This window comes from Oncorhynchus gorbuscha, linkage group LG05 (genome assembly GCF_021184085.1).
Source record: "Oncorhynchus gorbuscha isolate QuinsamMale2020 ecotype Even-year linkage group LG05, OgorEven_v1.0, whole genome shotgun sequence".
Taxonomy (NCBI): domain Eukaryota; kingdom Metazoa; phylum Chordata; class Actinopteri; order Salmoniformes; family Salmonidae; genus Oncorhynchus; species Oncorhynchus gorbuscha.
The window spans coordinates 12,116,828-12,143,156 of record NC_060177.1 but is presented as its reverse complement, the minus strand read 5'-3'; the positions used below and the strand labels follow the sequence as shown (position 1 = coordinate 12,143,156).

The window sequence follows — 26,329 nt, the reverse complement described above, 5'->3', positions numbered from 1 at the left end:
CAAAATGCAAGGAGAACTCCAAGGGCTTGAACTTGGCTTAGCCAGGTCATTCTCCAACAAATATCTCACCTCATCCCTCATTATCTTCCTCTTGGAAGCGTTGATACGATATGGGTGTTGCTTGATAGGTGTAGCATTTCCAACATTAATGTCATGTTCCAACACATTTGTGCGAGTAGGAACGTCATTAAAGAGACATGGAAAACTGTGTAGTAGCCTCACAATATCATTGGCCTGTCCATCCGTTAAATGAACCAGACCGGATTGGATAGACAGCAGCATTTCTGAGTTGGGCAATCTAACACACTGCTGCTGAGTATTGCGCAACTCCAAGCCATCAACATCATCAATATGACAGTCCACTATCATAGCAGTAGTAGCAGAAGAGACAGCAGTACCTTCCTCTGTTTTTGAACTCTCTAACTGTGTGATGGGTCGGGTGTGGTAAGCTTTCAACATGTTAATGTGACACACACGAGATTGGCGTTGTCTATCAGGAGTTTGAAGCACATAGTCAGTTTCACTTATTTTCTTTTCAATTAAATAAGGACCCGAGAAACGAGCTGACAGTGAAGATCCTGGAACAGGTAATAACACCAGTACTTGGTCACCTGGCTGTAGTGGACGAGAAACAGCCTCTTTATCATAGTGTCTTTTCATGCTCCTCTGTGAGGAAGACAGAGCTTCCTTTGCGAGAGCACAAGCTTGGTGTAGGCGCTCACGAAAGCGACTAACGTAGTCCAACACATTCTCATCTCTGGTACACAACTCTTGGGACAAGAACTGTTCTTTAAGGACTTTCATTGGTCCCCTCACTGTGTGACCAAACACCAGTTCAGCCGGGCTGAAACCTAGGGACTCCTGCACAGTTTCACGAGCAGCAAACAAAACTAGAGGAACTCCCTCATCCCAATCTTTCTCAGATTCCAAACAATATTTACGTAGCATAGACTTCAGTGTCTGATGCCATCTTTCAAGTGCACCCTGAGACTCTGGGTGATAGGCGCTTGACACACGGTGCGTAATTGACAAGGACTTTTAACACCTGCCTGAAGAGCTTGGATAGGAAATTGGTTCCTTGATCGCTTTGTACCACCCTAGGTAACCCGAATGTCGTGAAGAATTTTATTAAGGCTTTACTCACTACCGGGGCTGTAATCCTTCTCAGAGGAATGGCCTCGGGGTATCTTGTAGCCATACACATTATCGTTAACAAAAACTGGTTACCCGATTTTGTCTTCGGTAACGGTCCGACACAATCAACCACCACATGCTCGAATGGTTCACCTATGACAGGTATGGGACAAAGAGGAGCGGGAGGAATAACCTGATTTGGTTTTCCTGTTATCTGACAGGTGTGGCATGTCCGACAGAACTGAGCCACATCTCGTTTTAAACCCGGCCAAAATAAATGTCGAAGGATCCGATCATAAGTTTGTGTGATTCCTAAATGACCAGACCACTGGTGATCATGAGCAAGGGATAACACATTTTGTCGAAAGGCTGTAGGAATCACTATTTGGTAAACAGCATTCCAATCTCCATCCGCGTCAACATGGGATTTCCATTTACGCATGAGGAGATTACCATCAATGAAGTAAGCCACGTTCTTCTTCTTCACATCTTCCAATGAGACAACACTAGAAAAACATTTAGCAAGCTTGTTGTCAACCTTTTGGTTAGCAATCAGCTGCTCACGAGTGACTGGTAACTGTATTGCATCAGCAATAAGTTCAATGTTCTTTGATTCTTTCCTGGGCTGTTTGTCAGAGGTGATCAGCTTCTCAGAGGTATCACACAATCCATCCTCTTGATCAACCTCTTTGAACAGAACAGTGTTCGACAAATCTATCTCGTCACCCTCTTGTCGTGCCTGAGCACGAGTGACAGCACAAGCGGGGAACACATGTGGATAACTCTGTGCCAGCTCATTAGAGAGAGAGTGGTCACTTTTATCCAATACTTCCAATACGGGTACTACCTTTCCTCCGGCAATATCGTTACCCATTATAAAGGTCACACCTTTCACTGGCAACATAGGACGTACCCCCACTCTGAATATTCCACTGATTAACTCAGAGTGTACTTTCACAAAGTGCAATGGCACTGGGACAAAACCCATTTCAATACCCTGCACTAACACACTGGAACCACAGTATGTATCGTCAGATAAGGGCAACACATCAGACAATATAAACGACTGCGCCGCACCAGTATCTCTAAGGATTTTAACCGGTCGTTGAGACGCTTCGTCATTAGTTAGGGACACAAACCCCTCGAAAATGAATGGTTCATAATGGCGGTCGGGGACTGAGACTTTCAAACTACAGTTACCCTGAGGCACCTGTTTTGTTGCCGACCTCTTAACCGTACGAATTAGAGCAACACCTGTTGGTGGCTTGGCACGAAGAGGCATCCCTTGTTTGCGTTTAAGCAGGAAGCAATCATTAATCATATGTCCTACTTTATGACAATAGAAACAGGGACGCTCATTATTCTGGCGTGCTTGATATACTACTGCTGGCCGACTAGGGCTAAAAGGTAGGAAACTCAGTGGCTCTACTCTCAGTTTGAGCCGAAAACACACTCTTGTGCGTCAACACAAAATTGTCTGCCAACACAGACGCTTCTGCCAGACAGGATACTTTCTGTTCGTTTAGGTAAACTACAATGCGTTCAGGTAAGCAATTTTTTAACTCTTCCAACAAGATTAACTCCCGGAGAGAGTTGAAATCAGTTACCTTACTAGCAGCATGCCATTTATCAAACAGATTTCCCTTGTCTCTAGCAAATTCCACATAAGTCTTACTAGAAGACTTTCTATGAGACCTAAATCTCTGTCTGTATGCCTCAGGCACAAGCTCATAGGCACGAAGAACAGTAGCTTTGACCACTTCGTAATTCAAACTGTCCTCCAGAGGTAACGCTGACAAAACCTCTTGGGCTTTACCAGTTAATTTACACTGAAGTAATAGGCACCATACCTCTTCAGGCCATTTCAATGCTACGGCTATACGCTCAAATACACAAAAATAGGAGTCAACCTCTGACTCTCTGAACAAAGGTACTAAGGCAATCTGCCTACTAATGTCAAACGTGTTTGAGGACACAGCAGGTGAGGACGGCTCACAAACAGGCACAGTAGGACCGGAGGCTAGCCTCGCTGTCTCTGCCTCCAGTTCCATCTGGCGCATTTTGAACTCCAACTGCCTTTGTTCTCTGTCTGCCTCAATTTTACACATCTCCAAATGCCGTTGTTCTCGTTCTTTTTCTGCCTCTATTTTACACATCTCCAACTGGAGAGTCTCTTGCCTAATTTGGGCTCTCTTCCACCTCCAGTTGGAACTGTGCTAAACGGACATCCCTCCTGGCATCACCATTTGACAGTGGGGAGAGTGGATCAAAACGGGACAATGTGGCTGGTGTTTTAGCCTCTCCCTCATTATCAGACACCAATGGGCTCACAGGAGCAGCAACATCCCCTACAGGGGTAGTAGGCTCAGGCAGCGGTAACACAAGTACCTGCTCTTCCAACAATACATTTAATACTAGCCGTTTAACCTCCGCCTTAACTAAACTCTGCGGAATCAATACTGAATAATGGTCAGCCAAGGTCATTAAATCAACTCTACGACATTTGTCAAAAACCTCCCACGAAGGGTTATCCAAAAAGGATTTCAAATCAAAAGTAGTCATTTTACACTACTTCACAAGTGCCAGAGAAAATAGCAAACACTAATGCTACTTCAGCTATGACGCTCAACACTGAACTATACCACTACAACAATCTACATGAGCGGCATGGGTGTCAGTTATGACAGATCCCGGATGAGCCCCCACTTATGTTACGAATCCCTTTTGGCCCGACAGTCTAGGGGGGATGGTAATGAGACCCGTAACATAACTCATGCAAATTATTATTGTGACAAAGTAAAAGTGTGCACGAAATAACCACGACAACAGAAATCTACCGTCAAACTCTAGGTTTATTTATAAACACACGGTAATGGGGGGAGCAGGAAAAGGGGCTGAGCTGGACCCAAGGAAAGAAACAATAAGTATTCAAAAACACCCCTAAGCTAGACTAGCCTACTTTAACAACAGCTAACTAACTAACCAAAAATACAGTGGGTGGTCCGCACAGTTCTAACTAGTGTATTTAACAAAGTTCACCTACGGGTAGTGTATGCCCATGGGCGACTTGTCTTGGTTTCCCCCTTTTCCCACCAGCAATCAAACACAAACACCATAAACAAAAACAATACTCACAGGTGATGACAAAGTGCTATGAGGTGCTTAAACAAAAGAGAGGTTAAGACATAAAGCGAGAGTGAAACACAGAGACCTACAGACATGGCATTTACAGAGAGATGGAGATGGAGCTAGAGATGGAGCTAGAGATGGAGCTAGAGATGGAGCTAGAGATGGAGCTAGAGATGGAGCTAGAGATGGAGCTAGAGATGGAGCTGAGCTCTAGAACAAACAAATGGGGTTTTTAAACCATGGGGAAGGAACTGTGATAGGTCAGGAAATAGGAGGAGGTGTGTCTTCTGATTGATGATTGATTGTTGACTGATTGGGGAGTGATGGTTTTCACCTGTGAGGGGAGAAGGAGAGAAAAGAAACACACACACAGGATACACACACACACAGGATAACTGTATCCATAACTGTGTGTGTGTGTGTGTGTGTGTGTGTGTGTGTGTGTGTGTGTGTGTGTGTGTGTGTGTGTGTGTGTGTGTGTGTGTGTGTGTGTGTGTGTGTGTGTGTGTGTGTGTGTGTGTGTGTGTGTGTGTGTTTGACTGTGTCTGTTTGACTGTGTGTGTTTGACTGTGTGTGTTACAACTCAGTATTGTTCATTCCTTTTCTTGTATTTTTTCTAGACCATCAACAAGGTTCTGTTGCAGTATGCTGCAATCATAACCAAGGATTTTGGCTTGTATCTGAACCAGGAGAAAGTGGTAAGTGTTCTCTAGATGCACATAATGATCATTCTGCACAGAAAAAAAGATGGACCAGCCCATCTAGCATTTACCTAAACTTCCCTCTGGCCAGTCTGGTTCTGAATAGTACTGTTACATTCTATATGTATAATAACATGACTGTGTCTCTGTGACAGCCCTGCATCCTCATCAACAACATCCAGCAGCTCAGAGTTCAGCTGGAGAAGATGTTTGAGTCCATGGGAGGCAAGCAGGTCTGTACTGTAGCAACCCCTTACCTTTATACATACCCCCTTACCCTTTACCCCAACCCCAAGACCATGGGAGGCAATCAGGTCTGTTCTTCCCCGCTCATATCCCCATGTTCCCAGACCCTCCCTGGCCCTAATCCCTGTCATACCCCATCAGACAATCCTCACCTTCCCCCTAGATCTGTCACTATCCCTCTGAAGACTGGTTCTATTTCTCCACTCTTCTAACTCTTCTCCCTCCATACTGTCTGGTCTTGTAAATTCTACTTTGTTTCTTTTATAAATGTTGTTTTATAAATGTTTGATGAATGTATGGGGGAAAGCCTTTAGTCTGTGTATTGGGTTTCAGATATTCTAGCATGTCCCCCACAACTCTTTCTGTCTGTCTGTCTCTCTGTCTGTCTCTCTGTCTCTCCCTCTAAGTCTGCCTGTCAGACCCCCTCTAAGTCTATCTGTCCCCCTTTAAGTCTGTCTGTCTGTCTTTCTGTCTCTCTAAGTCTGTCTGTCTCTAAATCCATCTATCTGTCTCTCTGTCTGCCCCGCCCCCAAGTCTCTGTCTGTAAGTCTATCTGTCCCCCTGCTCTAAGACTGTCTGTCTGTCTGTCTGTCTGTCTGTCTGTCTGTCTGTCTGTCTGTCTGTCTGTCTGTCTGTCTGTCTGTCTGTCTGTCTGTCTGTCTGTCTGTCTGTCTGTCTGTCTGTCTGTCTGTCTGTCTGTCTGTCCCCCTCTAAGTATGTCTGTCTGACCCCTCTAAGTCTGTCTGTCTGTAAGTCGATCTGTCTGTCTATCTGCCTCTGTCTGTCCCCTCTAAGTATGTCTGTCTCTCTCTCTCTCTGTCTCTCTATTTGTCTGTCTCTCTGCCTCTCTGTCTGATCCCCCCTCTATGTCTATCTGTATGTCCGTCTCTCTGCCTCTAAGTCTAACTGTCTGTCTCCCTCTAAGTCTATCTGTCTGTCTCTAAATCTGTCTGTCTGTCTTTCTACCTGTCTCAAAGTCTGTCTGTCTCGTTGCCTCTTCCTGTAGTCTATCTATCTGTCTGTCCCCCTCTAAATCTATCTGTCTGTGTCTCTAAGTCTGTCTGTCTGTCTGCCTCTCCGCTAAGTCTATCTGTCTGTCTGTCTCTTTTCCTCTCACTGTAAATCTATCTGTCTGCCTGTCTCCCTCTAAGTCTGTCTGTCTGTCTGTCTGTCTGTCTGTCTGTCTGTCTGTCTGTCTGTCTGTCTGTCTGTCTGTCTGTCTGTCTGTCTGTCTGTCTGTCTGTCTGTCTGTCTGTCTGTCTGTCTGTCTGTCTGTCTGTCTGTCCCTGTAAGTATATATGTCTGTCTCTCTCTAAGTCTATCTGTCTGTCTGTCTCTCTGTCTGCCTCTCTGCCTCTCCCTGTAAGTATATCTGTCTGTCTCTCTCTAAGTCTGTCTGTCTGTCTGTCTGTCTGTCTGTCTGTCTGTCTGTCTGTCTGTCTGTCTGTCTGTCTGTCTGTCTGTCTGTCTGTCTGTCTGTCTGTCTGTCTGTCTGTCTGTCTGTCTGTCTGTCTGTCTGTCTGTCTGTCTGTCTGTCTGTCTGTCTGTCTGTCTGTCTGTCTGATCCTGAGAATATAGCAACAGTTTTCTATAATGTGCATGGTGTCTCTCTCCTGTTTCTAACGTTTTAAATGCCTTGAGTTATGTCTTCTGTGGTCTTGTGTTTCCCCATTCTACCCTGCTCTCTTTCAAGGAGGAGGGGGCTGTGTCCTTTTGCAAGGTGTGTAGTATAGGACTCCTACCTCCTACCATCCTAACCCCCCTTTACTAAACATAGGACTCCTACCTCCTACCATCCTAACCCCCCTTTACTAAACATAGGACTCCTACCTCCTACCATCCTAACCCCCCTTTACTAAACATAGGACTCCTACCTCCTACCATCCTACCCCCTTTACTAAACATAGGACTCCTACCTCCTACCATCCTAACCCCCATTTACTAAACATAGGACTCCTACCTCCTACCATCCTAACCCCCTTTACTAAACATAGGACTCCTACCTCCTACCTTCCTAACCCCTTTACTAAATATAGGACTCCTAACTCCTACCATCCTAACCCCCTTTACTAAACATAGGACTCCTACCTCCTACCACCCTAACCCCCTTTACTAAACATAGGACTCCTACCTCCTACCATCCTAACCCCCTTTACTAAACATAGGACTCCTACCTCCTACCATCCTAACCCCCTTTACTAAACATAGTACTCCTACCTCCTACCATCCTAACCCCCCTTTACTAAACATAGGACTCCTACCATCCTAACCCCCCTTTACTAAACATAGGACTACTACCATATACCATCCTACCTAACACCATTTACTAAACATAGAAGTCCTACCATCCCACCTAACACCCTTTACTAAACAGCCTACCTAACACCCTTTACTAAACAGCCTACCTTACACCCTTTACTAAACAGAACTCCTACCATCCTACCTAACACCCTTTACTAAACATAGAACTCCTTCCTGACACCCTTTACTAAACATAGAACTCCTACCCTCCTACCTAACACCCTATACTAAATAGAACTCCTACCATCCTACCTAACACCCTTTGCTAAACAGAACTCCTACCATCCTACCTAACACCCTTTACTAAACAGAACTCTTACCATCCTACCTAACACCCTTTACTAAACAGAACTCCTACCATCCTACCTAACACCCTTTACTAAACAGAACTCCTACCATCCTACCTAACACCCTTTACTAAACAGAACTCCTACCATCCTACCTAACACCCTTTACTAAACAGAACTCCTACCATCCTATCTAACACCCTTTACTAAACAAAATTCCTACCATCCTACCTAACATTAGTCTAAAGATTAGTCTCCTACCATCCTAACATTCTTTATAAAACCCTTTAGGCCTACTAAAGATAAGTCTCCTACCATCCCTAACATTCTTTATAAAACCCTTTAGGCCTACTAAAGATAAGTCTCCCACCACCCTAACATTCTTTATAAAACCCTTTAGGCCTACTAAAGATAAGTCTCCCACCATCCTAACATTCTTTATAAAACCCTTTAGGCCTACTAAAGATTAGTCTCCTACCATCCTAACATTCTTTATAAAACCCTTTAGGTCTACTAACGATAAGTCTCCTAAAATCCTAACATTTTTTATAAAACCCTTTAGGCCTACTAAAGATAAGTCTCCTACCATCCTAACATTCTTTATAAAACCCTTTAGGCCTACTAAAGATAAGTCTCCTACCATCCCTAACATTCTTTATAAAACCCTTTAGGCCTACTAAAGATAAGTCTCCTACCATCCTAACATTCTTTCTAAAACCCTTTAGGCCTACTAAAGATAAGTCTCCTACCATCCTAACATTTTTTTATAAAACCCTTTAGGCCTACTAAAGGTAAGTCTAAGACCATCCTACCATTCTTTATAAAACCCTTCAGGCCTACTAAAGATAAGTATCCTACCATCCTAACATTTTTTATAAAACCCTTTAGGCCTACTAAAGGTAAGTCTAAGACCATCCTAACATTCTTTATAAAACCCTTCAGGCCTACTAAAGATAAGTATCCTACCACCATAACATTCTTTATAAAACCCTTTAGGCCTACTAAAGATAAGTCTCCTACCATCCTAACATTCTTTATAAAACCCTTTAGGCCTACTAAAGATACGTCTCCTACCATCCCTAACATTCTTTATAAAACCCTTTAGGCCTACTAAAGATAAGTCTCATACCACCCTAACATTCTTTATAAAACCCTTTAGGCCTACTAAAGATAAGTCTCCTACCATCCTAACATTATTTATAAAACCCTTTAGGCCTACTAAAGATATGTCTCCTACCACCCTAACATTCTTTATAAAACCCTTTAGGCCTACTAAAGATACGTCTCCTACCATCCCTAACATTCTTTATAAAACCCTTTAGGCCTACTAAAGATAAGTCTCATACCACCCTAACATTCTTTATAAAACCCTTTAGGCCTACTAAAGATAAGTCTCCTACCACCCTAACATTCTTTATAAAACCCTTTAGGCCTACTAAAGATAAGTCTCCTACCACCCTAACATTCTTTATAAAACCCTTTAGGTCTACTAAAGATTAGTCTCCTACCATCCCTAACATTCTTTATAAAACCCTTTAGGCCTACTAAAGATACGTCTCCTACCACCCTAACATTCTTTATAAAACCCTTTAGGCCTACTAAAGATAAGTCTCCTACCACCCTAACATTCTTTATAAAACCCTTTAGGCCTACTAAAGATAAGTCTCATACCATCCCTAACATTCTTTATAAAACCCTTTAGGTCTACTAAAGAGAAGTCTCCTACCATCCCTAACATTCTTTATAAAACCCTTTAGGCCTACTAAAGATAAGTCTCATACCACCCTAACATTCTTTATAAAACCCTTTATTCCTACTAAAGATACGTCTCCTACCATCCCTAACATTCTTTATAAAACCCTTTAGGCCTACTAAAGATAAGTCTCATACCACCCTAACATTCTTTATAAAACCCTTTAGGCCTACTAAAGATAAGTCTCCTACCACCCTAACATTCTTTATAAAACCCTTTAGGCCTACTAAAGATAAGTCTCATACCACCCTAACATTCTTTATAAAACCCTTTAGGCCTACTAAAGATAAGTCTCATACCACCCTAACATTCTTTATAAAACCCTTTATTCCTACTAAAGATACGTCTCCTACCATCCCTAACATTCTTTATAAAACCCTTTAGGCCTACTAAAGATAAGTCTCATACCACCCTAACATTCTTTATAAAACCCTTTAGGCCTACTAAAGATAAGTCTCCTACCACCCTAACATTCTTTATAAAACCCTTTAGGCCTACTAAAGATAAGTCTCCTACCACCCTAACATTCTTTATAAAACCCTTTAGGCCTACTAAAGATAAGTCTCCTACCACCCTAACATTCTTTATAAAACCCTTTAGGTCTACTAAAGATTAGTCTCCTACCATCCCTAACATTCTTTATAAAACCCTTTAGGCCTACTAAAGATACGTCTCCTACCACCCTAACATTCTTTATAAAACCCTTTAGGCCTACTAAAGATAAGTCTCCTACCACCCTAACATTCTTTATAAAACCCTTTAGGCCTACTAAAGATAAGTCTCCTACCATCCCTAACATTCTTTATAAAACCCTTTAGGTCTACTAAAGATAAGTCTCCTACCATCCCTAACATTCTTTATAAAACCCTTTAGGCCTACTAAAGATAAGTCTCCTACCACCCTAACATTCTTTATAAAACCCTTTAGGCCTACTAAAGATACGTCTCCTACCATCCCTAACATTCTTTATAAAACCCTTTAGGCCTACTAAAGATACGTCTCCTACCATCCCTAACATTCTTTATAAAACCCTTTAGGCCTACTAAAGATACGTCTCCTACCATCCCTAACATTCTTTATAAAACCCTTTAGGCCTACTAAAGATAAGTCTCCTACCACCCTAACATTCTTTATAAAACCCTTTAGGCCTACTAAAGATAAGTCTCCTACCACCCTAACATTCTTTATAAAACCCTTTAGGCCTACTAAAGATAAGTCTCCTACCACCCTAACATTCTTTATAAAACCCTTTAGGCCTACTAAAGATAAGTCTCCTACCACCCTAACATTCTTTATAAAACCCTTTAGGCCTACTAAAGATAAGTCTCCTACCACCCTAACATTCTTTATAAAACCCTTTAGGCCTACTAAAGATAAGTCTCCTACCACCCTAACATTCTTTATAAAACCCTTTAGGCCTACTAAAGATAAGTCTCCTACCACCCTAACATTCTTTATAAAACCCTTTAGGCCTACTAAAGATAAGTCTCCTACCACCCTAACATTCTTTATAAAACCCTTTAGTCTCCTACCACCCTAACATTCTTTATAAAACCCTTTAGGCCTACTAAAGATAAGTCTCCTACCACCCTAACATTCTTTATAAAACCCTTTAGGCCTACTAAAGATAAGTCTCCTACCATCCCTAACATTCTTTATAAAACCCTTTAGGCCTACTAAAGATACGTCTCCTACCACCCTAACATTCTTTATAAAACCCTTTAGGCCTACTAAAGATAAGTCTCCTACCACCCTAACATTCTTTATAAAACCCTTTAGGCCTACTAAAGATAAGTCTCCTACCATCCCTAACATTCTTTATAAAACCCTTTAGGCCTACTAAAGATAAGTCTAAGACCATCCTACCATTCTTTATAAAACCCTTTAGGTCTACTAACGATAAGTCTCCTACCATCCTAACATTTTTTATAAAACCCTTCAAGCCTACTAAAGATAAGTCTCCCACCACCCTAACATTCTTTATAAAACCCTTTATTCCTACTAAAGATACGTCTCCTACCATCCCTAACATTCTTTATAAAACCCTTTAGGCCTACTAAAGATAAGTCTAAGACCATCCTAACATTCTTTATAAAACCCTTTAGGCCTACTAAAGATACGTCTCCTACCATCCCTAACATTCTTTATAAAACCCTTTAGGCCTACTAAAGATAAGTCTCCTACCATCCTAACATTCTTTATAAAACCCTTTAGGCCTACTAAAGATAAGTCTCCTACCATCCTAACATTCTTTATAAAACCCTTTAGGCCTACTAAAGATACGTCTCCTACCATCCCTAACATTCTTTATAAAACCCTTTAGGCCTACTAAAGATAAGTCTCCTACCATCCTAACATTCTTTATAAAACCCTTTAGGCCTACTAAAGATAAGTCTCCTACCATCCTAACATTCTTTATAAAACCCTTTAGGCCTACTAAAGATAAGTCTCCCACCACCCTAACATTCTTTATAAAACCCTTTAGGCCTACTAAAGATACGTCTCCTACCATCCTAACATTCTTTATAAAACCCTTTAGGCCTACTAAAGATAAGTCTCCCACCACCCTAACATTCTTTATAAAACCCTTTAGGCCTACTAAAGATACGTCTCCTACCATCCCTAACATTCTTTATAAAACCCTTTAGGCCTACTAAAGATAAGTCTCCCACCACCCTAACATTCTTTATAAAACCCTTTAGGCCTACTAAAGATACGTCTCCTACCATCCCTAACATTCTTTATAAAACCCTTTAGGCCTACTAAAGATAAGTCTCCCACCACCCTAACATTCTTTATAAAACCCTTTAGGTCTACTAACGATAAGTCTCCTACCATCCTACCATTTTTTATAAAACCCTTCAAGCCTACTAAAGATAAGTCTCCCACCACCCTAACATTCTTTATAAAACCCTTTAGGCCTACTAAAGATAAGTCTCCTACCACCCTAACATTCTTTATAAAACCCTTTAGGCCTACTAAAGATAAGTCTCCTACCATCCCTAACATTCTTTATAAAACCCTTTAGGCCTACTAAAGATACGTCTCCTACCATCCCTAACATTCTTTATAAAACCCTTTAGGCCTACTAAAGATAAGTCTCCCACCACCCTAACATTCTTTATAAAACCCTTTAGGCCTACTAAAGATACATCTCCTACCATCCCTAACATTCTTTATAAAACCCTTTAGGCCTACTAAAGATAAGTCTCCCACCACCCTAACATTCTTTATAAAACCCTTTAGGCCTACTAAAGATACGTCTCCTACCATCCCTAACATTCTTTATAAAACCCTTTATTCCTACTAAAGATACGTCTCCTACCATCCCTAACATTCTTTATAAAACCCTTTAGGCCTACTAAAGATATGTCTCCTACCATCCCTAACATTCTTTATAAAACCCTTTAGGCCTACTAAAGATAAGTCTACCACCATCCCTAACATTCTTTATAAAACCCTTTAGGCCTACTAAAGATAAGTCTACCACCATCCTTACCATCTTTCACTTAGAATAGGATTCCTTAGAAATGGTTGTGGTCCTTCATTCTGTTTAACCTGGTGAAGATCCTCTGAATGGAAACAGTGGTAATTAGGACAATACAGTGTGAAGGATATTACTTATTTTAGCATAGGACACCTTAACTATCCCTACCACAATCTACTGAACTATAGTAAATGCATGTACCCGCAACCCAATCCCCACCTATGCTTCTCCCACTCTGAGCACCACACACACAGACATACAAACACACCCCACCTATGCTCTCACTCTCTCAGCACCATGTGCCACAGGGCATACAGAATCAGAGCTACCCATCTGTCATCTAGCCCCCGCACTCTGTCATCTAGCCTCCACTCTCTGTCATCTAGCCTCCACTCTCTGTCAGGGAGCAGTATTCATCTGTCATCTAGCCCCACTCTCTGTCAGGGAGCAGAATTCATTTTTCATCTAGCCTCACTCTCTGTCAGGGAGCAGTATTCATCTGTCATCTAGCCCCACTCTCTGTCAGGGAGCAGTATTCATCTGTCATCTCGCCCCACTCTCTGTCAGGGAGCAGTATTCATCTGTCATCTAGCCCCACTCTCTGTCAGGGAGCAGTATTCATCTGTCATCTAGCCCCACTCTCTGTCAGGGAGCAGTATTCATCTGTCATCTAGCCCCACTCTCTGTCAGGGAGCAGTATTCATCTGTCATCTAGCCCCACTCTCTGTCAGGGAGCAGTATTCATCTGTTATCAAGCTCCACTCTCTGTCAGAGAGCAGTATTCATCTGTCATCTAGCCCCACTCTCTTTCAGGGAGCAGTATTCATCTGTCATCTAGCCCCACTCTCTGTCAGGGAGCAGTATTCATCTGTCTTCTAGCCCCACTCTCTGTCAGGGAGCAGTATTCATCTGTCATCTAGCCCCACTCTGTCAGGGAGCAGTATTCATCTGTCATCTCGCCCCACTCTCTGTCAGGGAGCAGTATTCATCTGTCATCTAGCCCCACTCTCTGTCGGGGAGCAGTATTCATCTGTCATCTAGCCCCACTCTCTGTCAGGGAGCAGTATTCATCTGTCATCTAGCCCCACTCTCTGTCAGGGAGCAGTATTCATCTGTCATCTATCCCCCACTCTCTGTCAGGGAGCAGCATTTATCTGTCATCTAGCCCCACTCTCTGTCAGGGAGCAGTATTCATCTGTCATCTAGCCCCTCTCTCTGTCAGGGAGCAGTATTCATCTGTCATCTAGCCCCACTCTCTGTCAGGGAGCAGTATTCATCTTTCATCTAGCCCCACTCTCTGTCAGGGAGCAGTATTCATCTGTCTTCTAGCCCCTCTCTCTGTCAGGGAGCAGTATTCATCTGTCATCTAGCCCCACTCTCTGTCAGGGAGCAGTATTCATCTGTCATCTAGCCCCACTCTCTGTCAGGGAGCAGTATTTATCTGTCATCTAGCCCCACTGTCTGTCAGGGAGCAGTATTCATCTGTCATCTAGCCCCACTCTCTGTCAGGGAGCAGTATTCATCTTTCATCTAGCCCCACTCTCTGTCAGGGAGCATTATTCATCTGTCATCTAGCCCCACTCTCTGTCAGGGAGCAGTATTCATCTGTCATCTAGCCCCACTCTCTGTCAGGGAGCAGTATTCATCTGTCATCTAGCCCCACTCTCTGTCAGGGAGCATTATTCATCTGTCATCTAGCCCCCACTCTCTGTCAGGGAGCAGTATTCATCTGTCATCTAGCCCCACTCTCTGTCAGGGAGCAGTATTCATCTGTCATCTAGCCCCACTCTCTGTCAGGGAGCAGTATTCATCTGTCATCTAGCCCCACTCTCTGTCAGGGAGCAGTATTTATCTGTCTTCTAGCCCCTCTCTCTGTCAGGGAGCAGTATTCATCTGTCATCTAGCCCCACTCTCTGTCAGGGAGCAGTATTTATCTGTCTTCTAGCCCCTCTCTCTGTCAGGGAGCAGTATTCATCTGTCATCTAGCCCCACTCTCTGTCAGGGAGCATTATTCATCTGTCATCTAGCCCCCACGCTCACTTAATTTGCTCCCCAAGCAGAAGCTACAAAATGCTCCAGACAGGATTTAGTACAAACTCTGATGATCTTCTCAAATGCTTACAAAACTCCCCAGCTGTGCTCTCTCTCTCTCTTTCTCTGAAGTAAAGGCTCTGTTAATGATCATCTGAACAGACATAGTCTCCCTCCAAATGCACCATATTCCCTATTTAGTGTGCTACATTTGAGCAAGTACTGTAGTGCGCTTTAAAAGTAGTGCACTGTAAAGGGAAAGGGGTGCCATTCAGGACAAAGGCATAGACATATCTGACTGAAATTAACGGCTTCAGTTGGTTTGGCTGTAGCTCCTTGCTTTAGACGTTTGACAGGTGATTTATTAGGCGAATTGAGTGACAGGGATGTTGCATTATTCAGGAAAAACATACAATAGTAATCCCAACCTGCTACCACTATAAACTACCTTGTCATTCAGGCATTAGACAGCTATTTCTAATGAGGTCGGAACATAATGGATCATGCAGGTTGATAAACTAAATGTTTTTTCCATTTTAGGCAGACCTCAGCACAAAAACACATTACTGTCTGACTGGCAGTGAAAGTGTTCCCAAAGCAATTAGCGAACTGAAAGCCAGGTCAATTACACAGAACAATGTGCTATCATATCATTTGACATAACACATATTTTAGGCTCTACATATGATTAAATAATAAATAACACATCCGTCATTTCATAGAATGTAAAATAATAGATAAACATCAACTTCTGCAGGGCTGAGACAGAGACCCTTCGGGTTTCAGGGCTGTCGCTGGGAAATACGGACTTTTAGCTCCCTCCAAAGATTTTCTATTGGGTTCAGGTCTGGAGACTGGCTTGGCCACTCCAGGACCATGAGATGCTTCTTACGGAGCCACTCCTTAGTTGCCCTGGCTGTGTGTTTCGGGTCGTTGTCATGCTGGAAAACCCAGCCACGACCCATCTTCAATGCTCTTACTGAGGGAAGGAGGTTGTTGGCCAAGATCTCGCGATACATGGCCCCATCCATCCTCCCCTCAATACGGTGCAGTCGTCCTGTCCCCTTTGCAGAAAAGCATCCCCAAAGCATCCCCTTCTTCTTCCTCCAAACACAGCGAGTGGAGTTTAGACCAAAAAGCTCTATTTTTGTCTCATCAGACCACATGACCTTCTCCCAATACTCCTCTGGATCATCCAGATGGTCATTGGCAAACATCAGACGGGCCTGGACATGCGCTGGCTTGAGCAGGAGGACCTTGTGTGCGCTGCAGGATTTTAATCCATGATGGCGTAGTGGGTTACTAATGGTTTTCTTTGAGACTGTGGTCCCAGCTCTCTTCAGGTCATTGACCAGGTCCTGCCGTGTAGTTCTGGGCTGATCCCTCACCTTCCTCATGATCATTGATGCCCCACAAGGTGAGATCTTGCATGGAGCCCCAGACCAAGGGTGATTGACCGGCATCTTGAACTTCTTCCATTTTCTAATAACTGCGCCAACAGTTGTTGCCTTCTCACCATGCTGCTTCCATAAAATATGGATCTAACGCTCATTGGATATGGCATGGCTTGCAAACCCTTACAGACCACAAAGGGAAGCACAGCCGAGAGCTGCCCAGTGACACGAGCCTACCAGATGAGCTAAACTACTTCTAAGCTCGCGTCGAGGAAAATAACACTGAAACATGCATGAGAGCACTAGCTGTTCCGGAAGAATGTGTGATCACGCTCTCCGCAGCTGGTGTGAGTAAGACCTGAAAAACAGGTCAACATTCACAAGGTCACAGGACAAGACGGATTACCAGGATGTGTACTGTGAGCATGCGCTGACCAACTGGAAAGTGTCTTCACTGATGTTTTCAACCTCTCCCTGTCCTATTCTGTAATATCAAAATGTTATAAGCAGATCACCATAGTCCCTATGCTCAAACATACTAAGGTAACCTGCCTAAATGACTACCGACCCATATCACTCACATCTGTAGCCATGAAGTGCTTTGAAAGGCTGGTCACGGTTCACATCAACACCATTATCCCAAAAATCCTAGACCCACTCCAAATTGCATACCACCCTAACAGATCCACAGATGATGCAACCTCTATTGCACTCCACACTGCCCTTTCCCAACTGGACAAAAGGAACACCTATATGAGAATGCTATTCATTGACTACAGCTCAGCTTTCAACACCATAGTGCCCTCAAAGCTTATCAATAAGCTAAGGACCCTGGGACTAAACACCTCCCTCTGCAACTGGATCCTGGACTTCCTGACGGGCCACCCCCAGGTGGTAAGGGTAGGTAACAACACATCCGCCATGCTGATCTTCAACACAGGGGCCCCTCAGGGTTGCGTGTTCAGTCCCCTTCTGTACTCCCTGTTCACTCATGACTGCACAGCCAGGCACGACTCCAACACCATCATTAAGTTTGCCGATGACACAACAGTGGTAAGTCTGATCACCGAAAAAGGACGAGACAGCCTATAGGGAGGAGGTCAGAGACCTGGCCATGTTGTGCCAGGACAACAACCTCTCCCTCAACGTGATCAAGACAAAGGAGATGATTGTGGACTACAAGAAAAAGGGGGCCGAGCATGCCCCCATTCTCATCAACAGGGCTGTAGTGAAGCAGGTTGAAAGCTTCAAGTTCCTTGGTGTCCACATCACCAAAAAACTAGCATGGTCCAAGCACACCAAGACAGTCGTGAAGAGGGCATGACAAAACCTTTTCCCCTCAGGAGACTGAAAAGATTTAGCATGGATCCTCAGATCCTCAAAAGGTTCTACAGCTGCACCATTGTACTACACCTGACTGGTTGCATCACTGCCTGGCATGGCAACTGCTCGGACTCCGACTGCAAGGCACTACAAAGGGTAGTGTGTACGGCCCAGGACATCACTGGGGACAAGCTTCCTGCCATCCAGGACCTCTATACCAGGCAGTGTCAGAGGAAGGCCCTAGAAATTGTCAAAGACTCCAGCCACCCTAGTCATAGGCTGTTTTCTCTGCTACCGCACAGCAAGCGGTACCGGAGCGTCAGGTCTAGATCCAAGAGGCTTCTAAACAGCTTCTCCCCCCAAGCCAGAAGACTCCTGAACATCTAGTCAAATGGCTACCCAGACCATTTGCATCGCCCCCTCCCCCCCTTTACACCACTGCTGCTCTCTGTTGTTATCATCTATGCATAGTCACTTTGATAACTCTAACTACATGGACATATTACCTCAATTACCTCAACAAACCGGTGCCCCCGCACATTGGCTCTGTTACGGTACCCCCCCTGTATATAGTCCAGCTATTGTTACTTTACTGCTGCTCTTTAATTACATGTTACTTTTATTTCTTATTCTTATTCATATATATATATATATTTTTTTTTTACTGCATTATTGGTTAGGGGCTCGTAAGTAAGCATTTCATTGTAAGGTCTAGACTTGTTGTATTCGGCGCATTAGACTAATAACATTTGATTTGATTTAATGTGATGACCTGTCATGCACATGGAGCAGCTAGCTTTCATCACACATACATCTCAGGGACCAGGCCTGAAACAGCTACCACTCTCCACTATACACACAGCATCGATACACAAAACACAAACAACACACACACACACACACACACACACACACACACACACACACACACACACACACACACACACACACACACACACACACACACACACACACACACACACACACACACACACACACACACACACACACACACACACACACACACACACACTTATGTTTGCAGAATAAGTGTCAATGTAACTGTCACGTCGGGATAGTGATGGGTGTGGAGTCAGACGCAGAGAGCAGAAGGTAGACGGGAAAAAACGCTTTAATGTCCTCAAGCACAGTAACAGGGACAAACATGGGTGAAGCCCAAAACACAGGTGCAACAAAACCCAAACCCACTGTTACCAAGATACCGGAGCAACAACACCCAAACCCACTGTTACCAAGATACCGGAGCAACAAAACCCAAACCCACTGTTACCAAGATACCGGAGCAACAAAACCCAAACCCACTGTTACCAAGATACCGGAGCAACAAAACCCAAACCCACTGTTACCAAGATACCGAGCAACAAAACCCAAACCCACTGTTACCAAGATACCGGAGCAACAAAACCCAAACCCACTGTTACCAAGATACCGGAGCAACAAAACCCAAACCCACTGTTACCAAGATACCGGAGCAACAAAACCCAAACCCACTGTTACCAAGATACCGGAGCAACAAAACCCAAACCCACTGTTACCAAGATACCGGAGCAACAAAACCCAAACCCACTGTTACCAAGATACCGGAGCAACAAAACCCAAACCCACTGTTACCAAAATACCGGAGCAACAAAACCCAAACCCACTGTTACCAAGATACCGGAGCAACAAAACCCAAACCCACTGTTACCAAGATACCGGAGCAACAAAACCCAAACCCACTGTTACCAAGATACCGGAGCAAGAAAACCCAAACCCACTGTTACCAAGATACCGGAGCAACAAAACCCAAACCCACTGTTACCAAGATACCGGACAGCGAAAACCCAAACCCACTGTTACCAAGATACCGGAGCAACAAAACCCAAACCCACTGTTACCAAGATACCGGAGCAACAAAACCCAAACCCACTGTTACCAAGATACCGGAGCAACAAAACCCAAACCCACTGTTACCAAGATACCGGAGCAACAAAACCCAAACCCACTGTTACCAAGATACCGGAGCAACAAAACCCAAACCCACTGTTACCAAGATACCGGAGCAACAAAACCCAAACCCACTGTTACCAAGATACCGGAGCAACAAAACCCAAACCCACTGTTACCAAGATACCGGAGCAACAAAACCCAAACCCACTGTTACCAAGATACCGGAGCAACAAAACCCAAACCCACTGTTACCAAGATACCGGAGCAACAAAACCCAAACCCACTGTTACCAAAATACCGGACAGCGAAAACCCAAACCCACTGTTACCAAAACACAGGCGCAACAAAACCCAAACCCACTGTTACCAAAATACCGGACAGCGAAAACCCAAACCCACTGTTACCAAGATACCGGAGCAACAAAACCCAAACCCACTGTTACGGAAATACCGGACAGCGAAAACCCAAACCCACTGTTACCAAAATACCGGACAGCGAAAACCCAAACCCACTGTTACCAAAACACAGGCGCAACAAAACCCAAACCCACTGTTACCAAAATACCGGACAGCGAAAACCCAAACCCACTGTTACCAAAATACCGGACAGCGAAAACCCAAACCCACTGTTACCAAAATAACGGACAGCGAAAACCCAAACCCACTGTTACCAAAATACCGGACAGCGAAAACCCAAAAGTACACAAACACCACTCACGTAAAATAACGTAAAATAACCACAAGCTCACACAAACACCAGCGGGCTAAACTATCTTAAATAACACCCATCCCAAAACCCCAACAAGGAATAGGTGAAAACAATTAGACAAAAACAAACGAAAAGGAAAAAGGGATCGGTGGCAGCTAGTAGACCGGCAACTACGACCGCCGAGCGCCACCCGAACAGGAAAGGGAGCCACCGTTGGTGGTATTCGTGTAACTGGTGAATTGTAGGATCTATAGTGTAGACTTAAACGCATCAAGGAGCAGGCCAGTCAGAGCAGACCAGTCAGAAAGTCTTTAGTCATTCTAAATGACGCTGTCTGCCCCTCTGTTCTCTTTTCAGTACAGCCTGGAATACACAGACAGGCCCTATAGATGTTATATCCAAAATTACACCCTATTCCCTACAGACAGTAGTGCACTACTTTTAACCAGGGCCCATAGTGCACTACATAGGGAACATGGTACTTCAGAGGCATCCAGTAACGTGGGGACTGTGAGCCAGACACAACATGTGCTTTGCGTACTAACCATGTACTTGACTGACTATCAGAGAGTAGAGTTGGGAGGCTGGGTCCTGTGAGCTGACTGAGTGACGATGAATCTATCTAGATTAGATCTCCCCTCTAAAATACATTTAGAGGGTTGGGGATCTATCTGTCTCCACCAAACCTGCTCTAAAACACATTCACAGGGTTGGGGATCTATTGTCTCCACCAAACCTGCTCTAAAACACATTCACAGGGTTGGGGATCTATTGTCTCCACCAAACCTGCTCTAAAACACATTCACAGGGTTGGGGATCTATTGTCTCCACCAAACCTGCTCTAAAACACATTCACAGGGTTGGGGATCTATTGTCTCCACCAAACCTGCTCTAACACACATTCACAGGGTTGGGGACCTATTGTCTCCACCAAACCTGCTCTAAAACACATTCACAGGGTTGGGGATCTATTGTCTCCACCAAACCTGCTCTAAAACACATTCACAGGGTTGGGGATCTATTGTCTCCACCAAACCTGCTCTAAAACACATTCACAGGGTTGGGGATCTATCTGTCTCCACCAAACCTGCTCAAACACACATTCAGAGGGTTGGGGATCTATCTGTCTTCACCAAACATTCTTGCTCTAAAACACCTTTATGCTGCCTTTCGAATGGCACCCTATTCTCTACAGAGTGCACTACTTTTGACCAGAGTCACTATATAGGGAATAGGTTGATATTTGGGACACTTCCTTAAAGTGGCTGTTGCCCCCCTCCATGGCATGGCACACCCATACCCTCACCCCCATCCTGTCCACCCATCCCTCCCTGTCTCATCCAGGCTGAACTCTGCCCCACTCCATGGCACACCCATACTCTCACCCCCATCCTGTCCACCCATCCCTGTCTCATCCAGGCTGAACTCTGCCCCACTCCATGGCACACCATACTCTCACCCCCATCCTGTCCACCCATCCCTCCCTGTCTCATCCAGGCTGAACTCTGCCCCCCTTCATACCAGAGAGGCTGGCATTACCTGCATCTCAAATGGCACCCTATTCCCTTTATAGTGGACCACTTTTGATCGGAGCCCTATGGTCACTAGACCAAATGAGTGCACTATATTGGGAATAGGGTGACCAGGGTCCATAGGAATCTGGTCGAAAGTAGTGCACTATATAGAGAAAAGTCTGACAAGGGTCCATAGGAATCTGGTCAAAAGTAGTGCACTATATATAGAATAGGGTGCCATTTCAGACAAAGTTTTTGTGTGCAGAATACAAGGCCCATAGTGATGCAGAGATATGGAGATGTATAGTGTTAGTGATATAGTAGATATGTATAGTGTTAGTTATATATTGGAGATGTATAGTGTTAGTGATATAGTGGAGATGTATAGTGTTAGTTATATATTGGAGATGTATAGTGTTAGTGATATAGTGGAGATGTATAGTGTTAGTTATATATTGGAGATGTATAGTGTTAGTGATATAGTGGAGATGTATAGTGTTAGTTATATATTGGAGATGTATAGTGTTCGTGATATAGTGGAGATGTATAGTGTTAGTGATATAGTGGAGATGTATAGTGTTAGTGATATAGTGGAGATGTATAGTGTTAGTGATATAGTGGAGGTGTATAGTGTTAGTTATATATTGGAGATGTATAGTGTTAGTGATATAGTGGAGATGTATAGTGTTAGTTATATATTGGAGATGTATAGTGTTCGTGATATAGTGGAGATGTATAGTGTTAGTGATATAGTGGAGATGTATAGTGTTAGTGATATAGTGGAGATGTATAGTGTTAGTGATATAGTGGAGGTGTATAGTGTTAGTGATATAGTGGAGATGTATAGTGTTAGTGATATAGTGGAGATGTATAGTGTTAGTGATATAGTGGAGATGTATAGTGTTAGTGATATAGTGGAGATGTATAGTGTTAGTGATATAGTAGAGATGTATAGTGTTAGTGATATAGTGGAGATGTATACTGTTAGTGATATAATGGAGATGTATAGTGTTAGTGATATAGTGGAGATGTATAGTGTTAGTGATATAGTGGAGATGTATAGTGTTAGTGATATAGTGGAGATGTATAGTGTTAGTGATATAGTGGAGATGTATAGTGTTAGTGATATAGTGGAGATGTATAGTGTTAGTGATATAGTGGAGATGTATACTGTTAGTGATATAATGGAGATGTATAGTGTTAGTGATATAGTGGAGATGTATAGTGTTGGTGATATAGTGGAGATGTATAGTGTTGGTGATATAGTGGAGATGTATAGTGTTAGTGATATAGTGGAGATGTATAGTGTTAATGATATAGTGGAGATGTATAGTGTTAATGATATAGTGGGGATGTATAGTGTTAGTGATATAGTGGAGATGAATAGTGATATTGATATAATGCTATATTGATGTAGCAGCTAATGATGGGCATCTCCCTGCCTGTTACTGTTGCAGCTGGATGCTGAGGCCAGTGAACTACTGAAGGAACTGCAGAACAAACTCAACACCGTGCTCGATGAGCTCAGTGCAGTCTTCGGCTCCAGGTGTGTGTGTGGGGGGTGGTTCTGTGTGCTTGTGTGTGTGTCTGTGTTTATGTGTATCTGTGGTCTGTGTGTGTATGTGGTCTGTGTGTATCTGTGGTCTGTGTGTATCTGTGGTCTGTGTGTGTCTGAGGTCTGTGTGTGTCTGTGTGTATCTGTGGTCTGTGTGTATCTGTGGTCTGTGTGTATCTGGGGTATGTGTGTATCTGGGGTATGTGTGTATCTGTGGTCTGTGTGTGTCTGTGTGTATGTGGTCTGTGTGTATCTCTGGTCTGTGTGTACCTGTGGTCTCTGTGTATCTGTGGTCTGTGTGTATCTGTGGTCTGTGTGTATCTAGTCTGTGTGTATCTCTGGTCTGTGTGTGTCTGTGGTCTGTGTGTGTCTGTGGTCTGTGTGTGTCTGTGGTCTGTGTGTGTCTGTGGGCTGTGTGTGTCTGTGGTCTGTGTGTATCTGTGGTCTGTGTGTATCTGTGGTCTGTGTGTATCTGTGGTCTGTGTGTATCTCTGGTCTGTGTGTATCTCTGGTCTGTGTGTATCTCTGGTCTGTGTGTGTCTGTGGTCTGTGTGTGTCTGTGGTCTGTGTGTGTCTGTGGTCTGTGTGTATCTGTGGTCTGTGTGTATCTGTGGTCTGTGTGTATCTGTGGTATGTGTGTATCTGTGCTAACCCTGTGTTATTTCCCTGTCCAGTTTCAAACCGGTGATTGAGGACTGTGTAAAGCAGATGAACCAGGAATTAGTCCAGATGAAGGGGAGTGCTGCAGGGAAGAGCAACGCTGCCATGGATGCTGAGACTGTCCTCAGACCACTTATGGACCTCCTGGATAAAAAGTAGGTCCCTATCGGCATATTATCAGCTCGGCTTAGAGGTTAGTATCCAGTAGCGTATCCATGTATCTCCTGGATAAAAAGTAGGTCCCTATCGGCATATTATCAGATGGCTTAGAGGTTAGTATCCAGTAGCGTATCCATGTATCTCCTGGATAAAAAGTAGGTCCCTATCGGCATATTATCAGATGGCTTAGAGGTTAGTATCCAGTAGCGTATCCATGTATCTCCTGGATAAAAAGTAGGTCCATATAGGCATATTATCAGCTGGCTTAGAGGTTAGCATCCAGTAGCGTATCCATGTATCTCCTGGATAAAAAGTAGGTCCATATAGGCATATTATCAGCTGGCTTAGAGGTTAGTATCCAGTAGCGTATCCATGTATCTCCTGGATAAAAAGTAGGTCCATATAGGCATATTATCAGCTGGCTTAGAGGTTAGTATCCAGTAGCGTATCCATGTATCTCCTGGATAAAAAGTAGGTCCCTATAGGCATATTATCAGCTGGCTTAGAGGTTAGTATCCAGTAGTGTATCCATGTATCTCCTGGATAAATAGTAGGTCCATATAGGCATATTATCAGCTGGCTTAGAGGTTAGTATCCAGTAGCGTATCCATGTATCTCCTGGATAAAAAGTAGGTCCATATAGGCATATTATCAGCTGGCTTAGAGGTTAGTATCCAGTAGCGTATCCATGTATCTCCTGGATAAAAAGTAGGTCCATATAGGCATATTATCAGCTGGCTTAGAGGTTAGTATCCAGTAGCGTATCCATGTATCTCCTGGATAAATAGTAGATTTCTGTTTACACCCTTGAGTTAACATTGAAGTAACCATGCAACTCCTGGATAAAAAGTAAGTCTTTGTTTTCACTGAGGATTCATATTGTAAGACTCAGTATGTGTCTGAATGCATGTGGCCGTTATCCTAGAGGTTGGAGCTTTGAGTAAGTTAACCACTTATCCTAGAGGAGCTTTGAGTTAGTTAACTAGTTATCCTAGAGGAGCTTTGAGTTAGTTAACCAGTTATCCAAGAGGAGCTTTGAGTAAGTTAACCAGTTATTCTAGAGGTTGGAGCTTTGAGTAAGTTAACCAGTTATCCTAGAGGAGCTTTGAGTTAGTTAACTAGTTATCCTAGAGGTTGGAGCTTTGAGTTAGTTAAACAGTTATCCTAGATCTGGAGCTTTGAGTTAGTAAACCAGTTAACCTAGAGGAGCTTTGAGTTAGTTAACCAGTTATCCTAGAGGCTGGAGCTTTGATTTAGTTAACCAGTTATCCTAGAAGAGCTTTGAGTTAGTTTACCAGTTATCCAAGAGGAGCTTTGAGTTAGTTAACCAGTTATCCTAGAGGAGCTTTGAGTTAGTTAACCAGTTATCCTAGAGGTTGGAGCTTTGAGTTAGTTAACCAGTTATCCTAGAGGAGCTTTGAGTTGGTTAACCAGTTATCCTAGAGCAGCTTTGAGTTAGTTAACCAGTTATCAGAGGTGATCTTTTAGTTAGTTAACCAGTTATCCTAGAGGAGCTTTGAGTTAGTTAACCAGTTATCCTAGAAGAGCGTTGAGTTTGTTAACCATTTATCCTAGAGAAGCTTTGAGTTTGTTAACCAGTTATCCTAGAGAGGCTTTGAGTTTGTTAACCAGTTATCCTAGAGAAGCTTTGAATTAGTTAACCAGTTATCCTAGAGGAGCTTTGAGTTAGTTAACCAGTTAAGCTAGAGGAGCTTTGAGTAAGTTAACCAGTTATCCTAGAGGTTGGAGTTTTGAGTAAGTTAACCAGTTAACATAGAGGTTGGAGCTTTGAGTAAGTTAACCAGTTATCCTAGAGGTTGGAGCTTTGAGTTAGTTAAACAGTTATCCTAGATCTGGAGCTTTGAGTTAGTTAACCAGTTAACATAGAGGTTGGAGCTTTGAGTAAGTTAACCAGTTAAGCTAGAGGAGCTTTGAGTAAGTTAACCAGTTATCCTAGAGGTTGGAGCTTTGAGTAAGTTAACCAGTTAACATAGAGG

The 26,329-nt window shown here is 43.4% G+C and overlaps 1 protein-coding gene across 2 annotated transcripts in view; it reads left to right on the top strand.

Annotated features, from left to right (window-relative positions):
* Positions 1-26,329, top strand: part of LOC124035531 (protein unc-13 homolog C-like) — a 242,289-nt gene that overhangs the window by 133,413 nt on the left and 82,547 nt on the right. The window contains exons 22-26 of one of the 2 annotated variants that reach the window (XM_046348988.1): positions 4,884-4,961; positions 5,120-5,197; positions 6,904-6,930; positions 23,416-23,504; positions 24,188-24,328. In XM_046348988.1, the coding sequence (XP_046204944.1) occupies positions 4,884-4,961; positions 5,120-5,197; positions 6,904-6,930; positions 23,416-23,504; positions 24,188-24,328 (413 nt within the window). The remainder of the gene's footprint in view (positions 1-4,883; positions 4,962-5,119; positions 5,198-6,903; positions 6,931-23,415; positions 23,505-24,187; positions 24,329-26,329) is intronic. The other variant, XM_046348989.1, reaches the window with a different exon arrangement.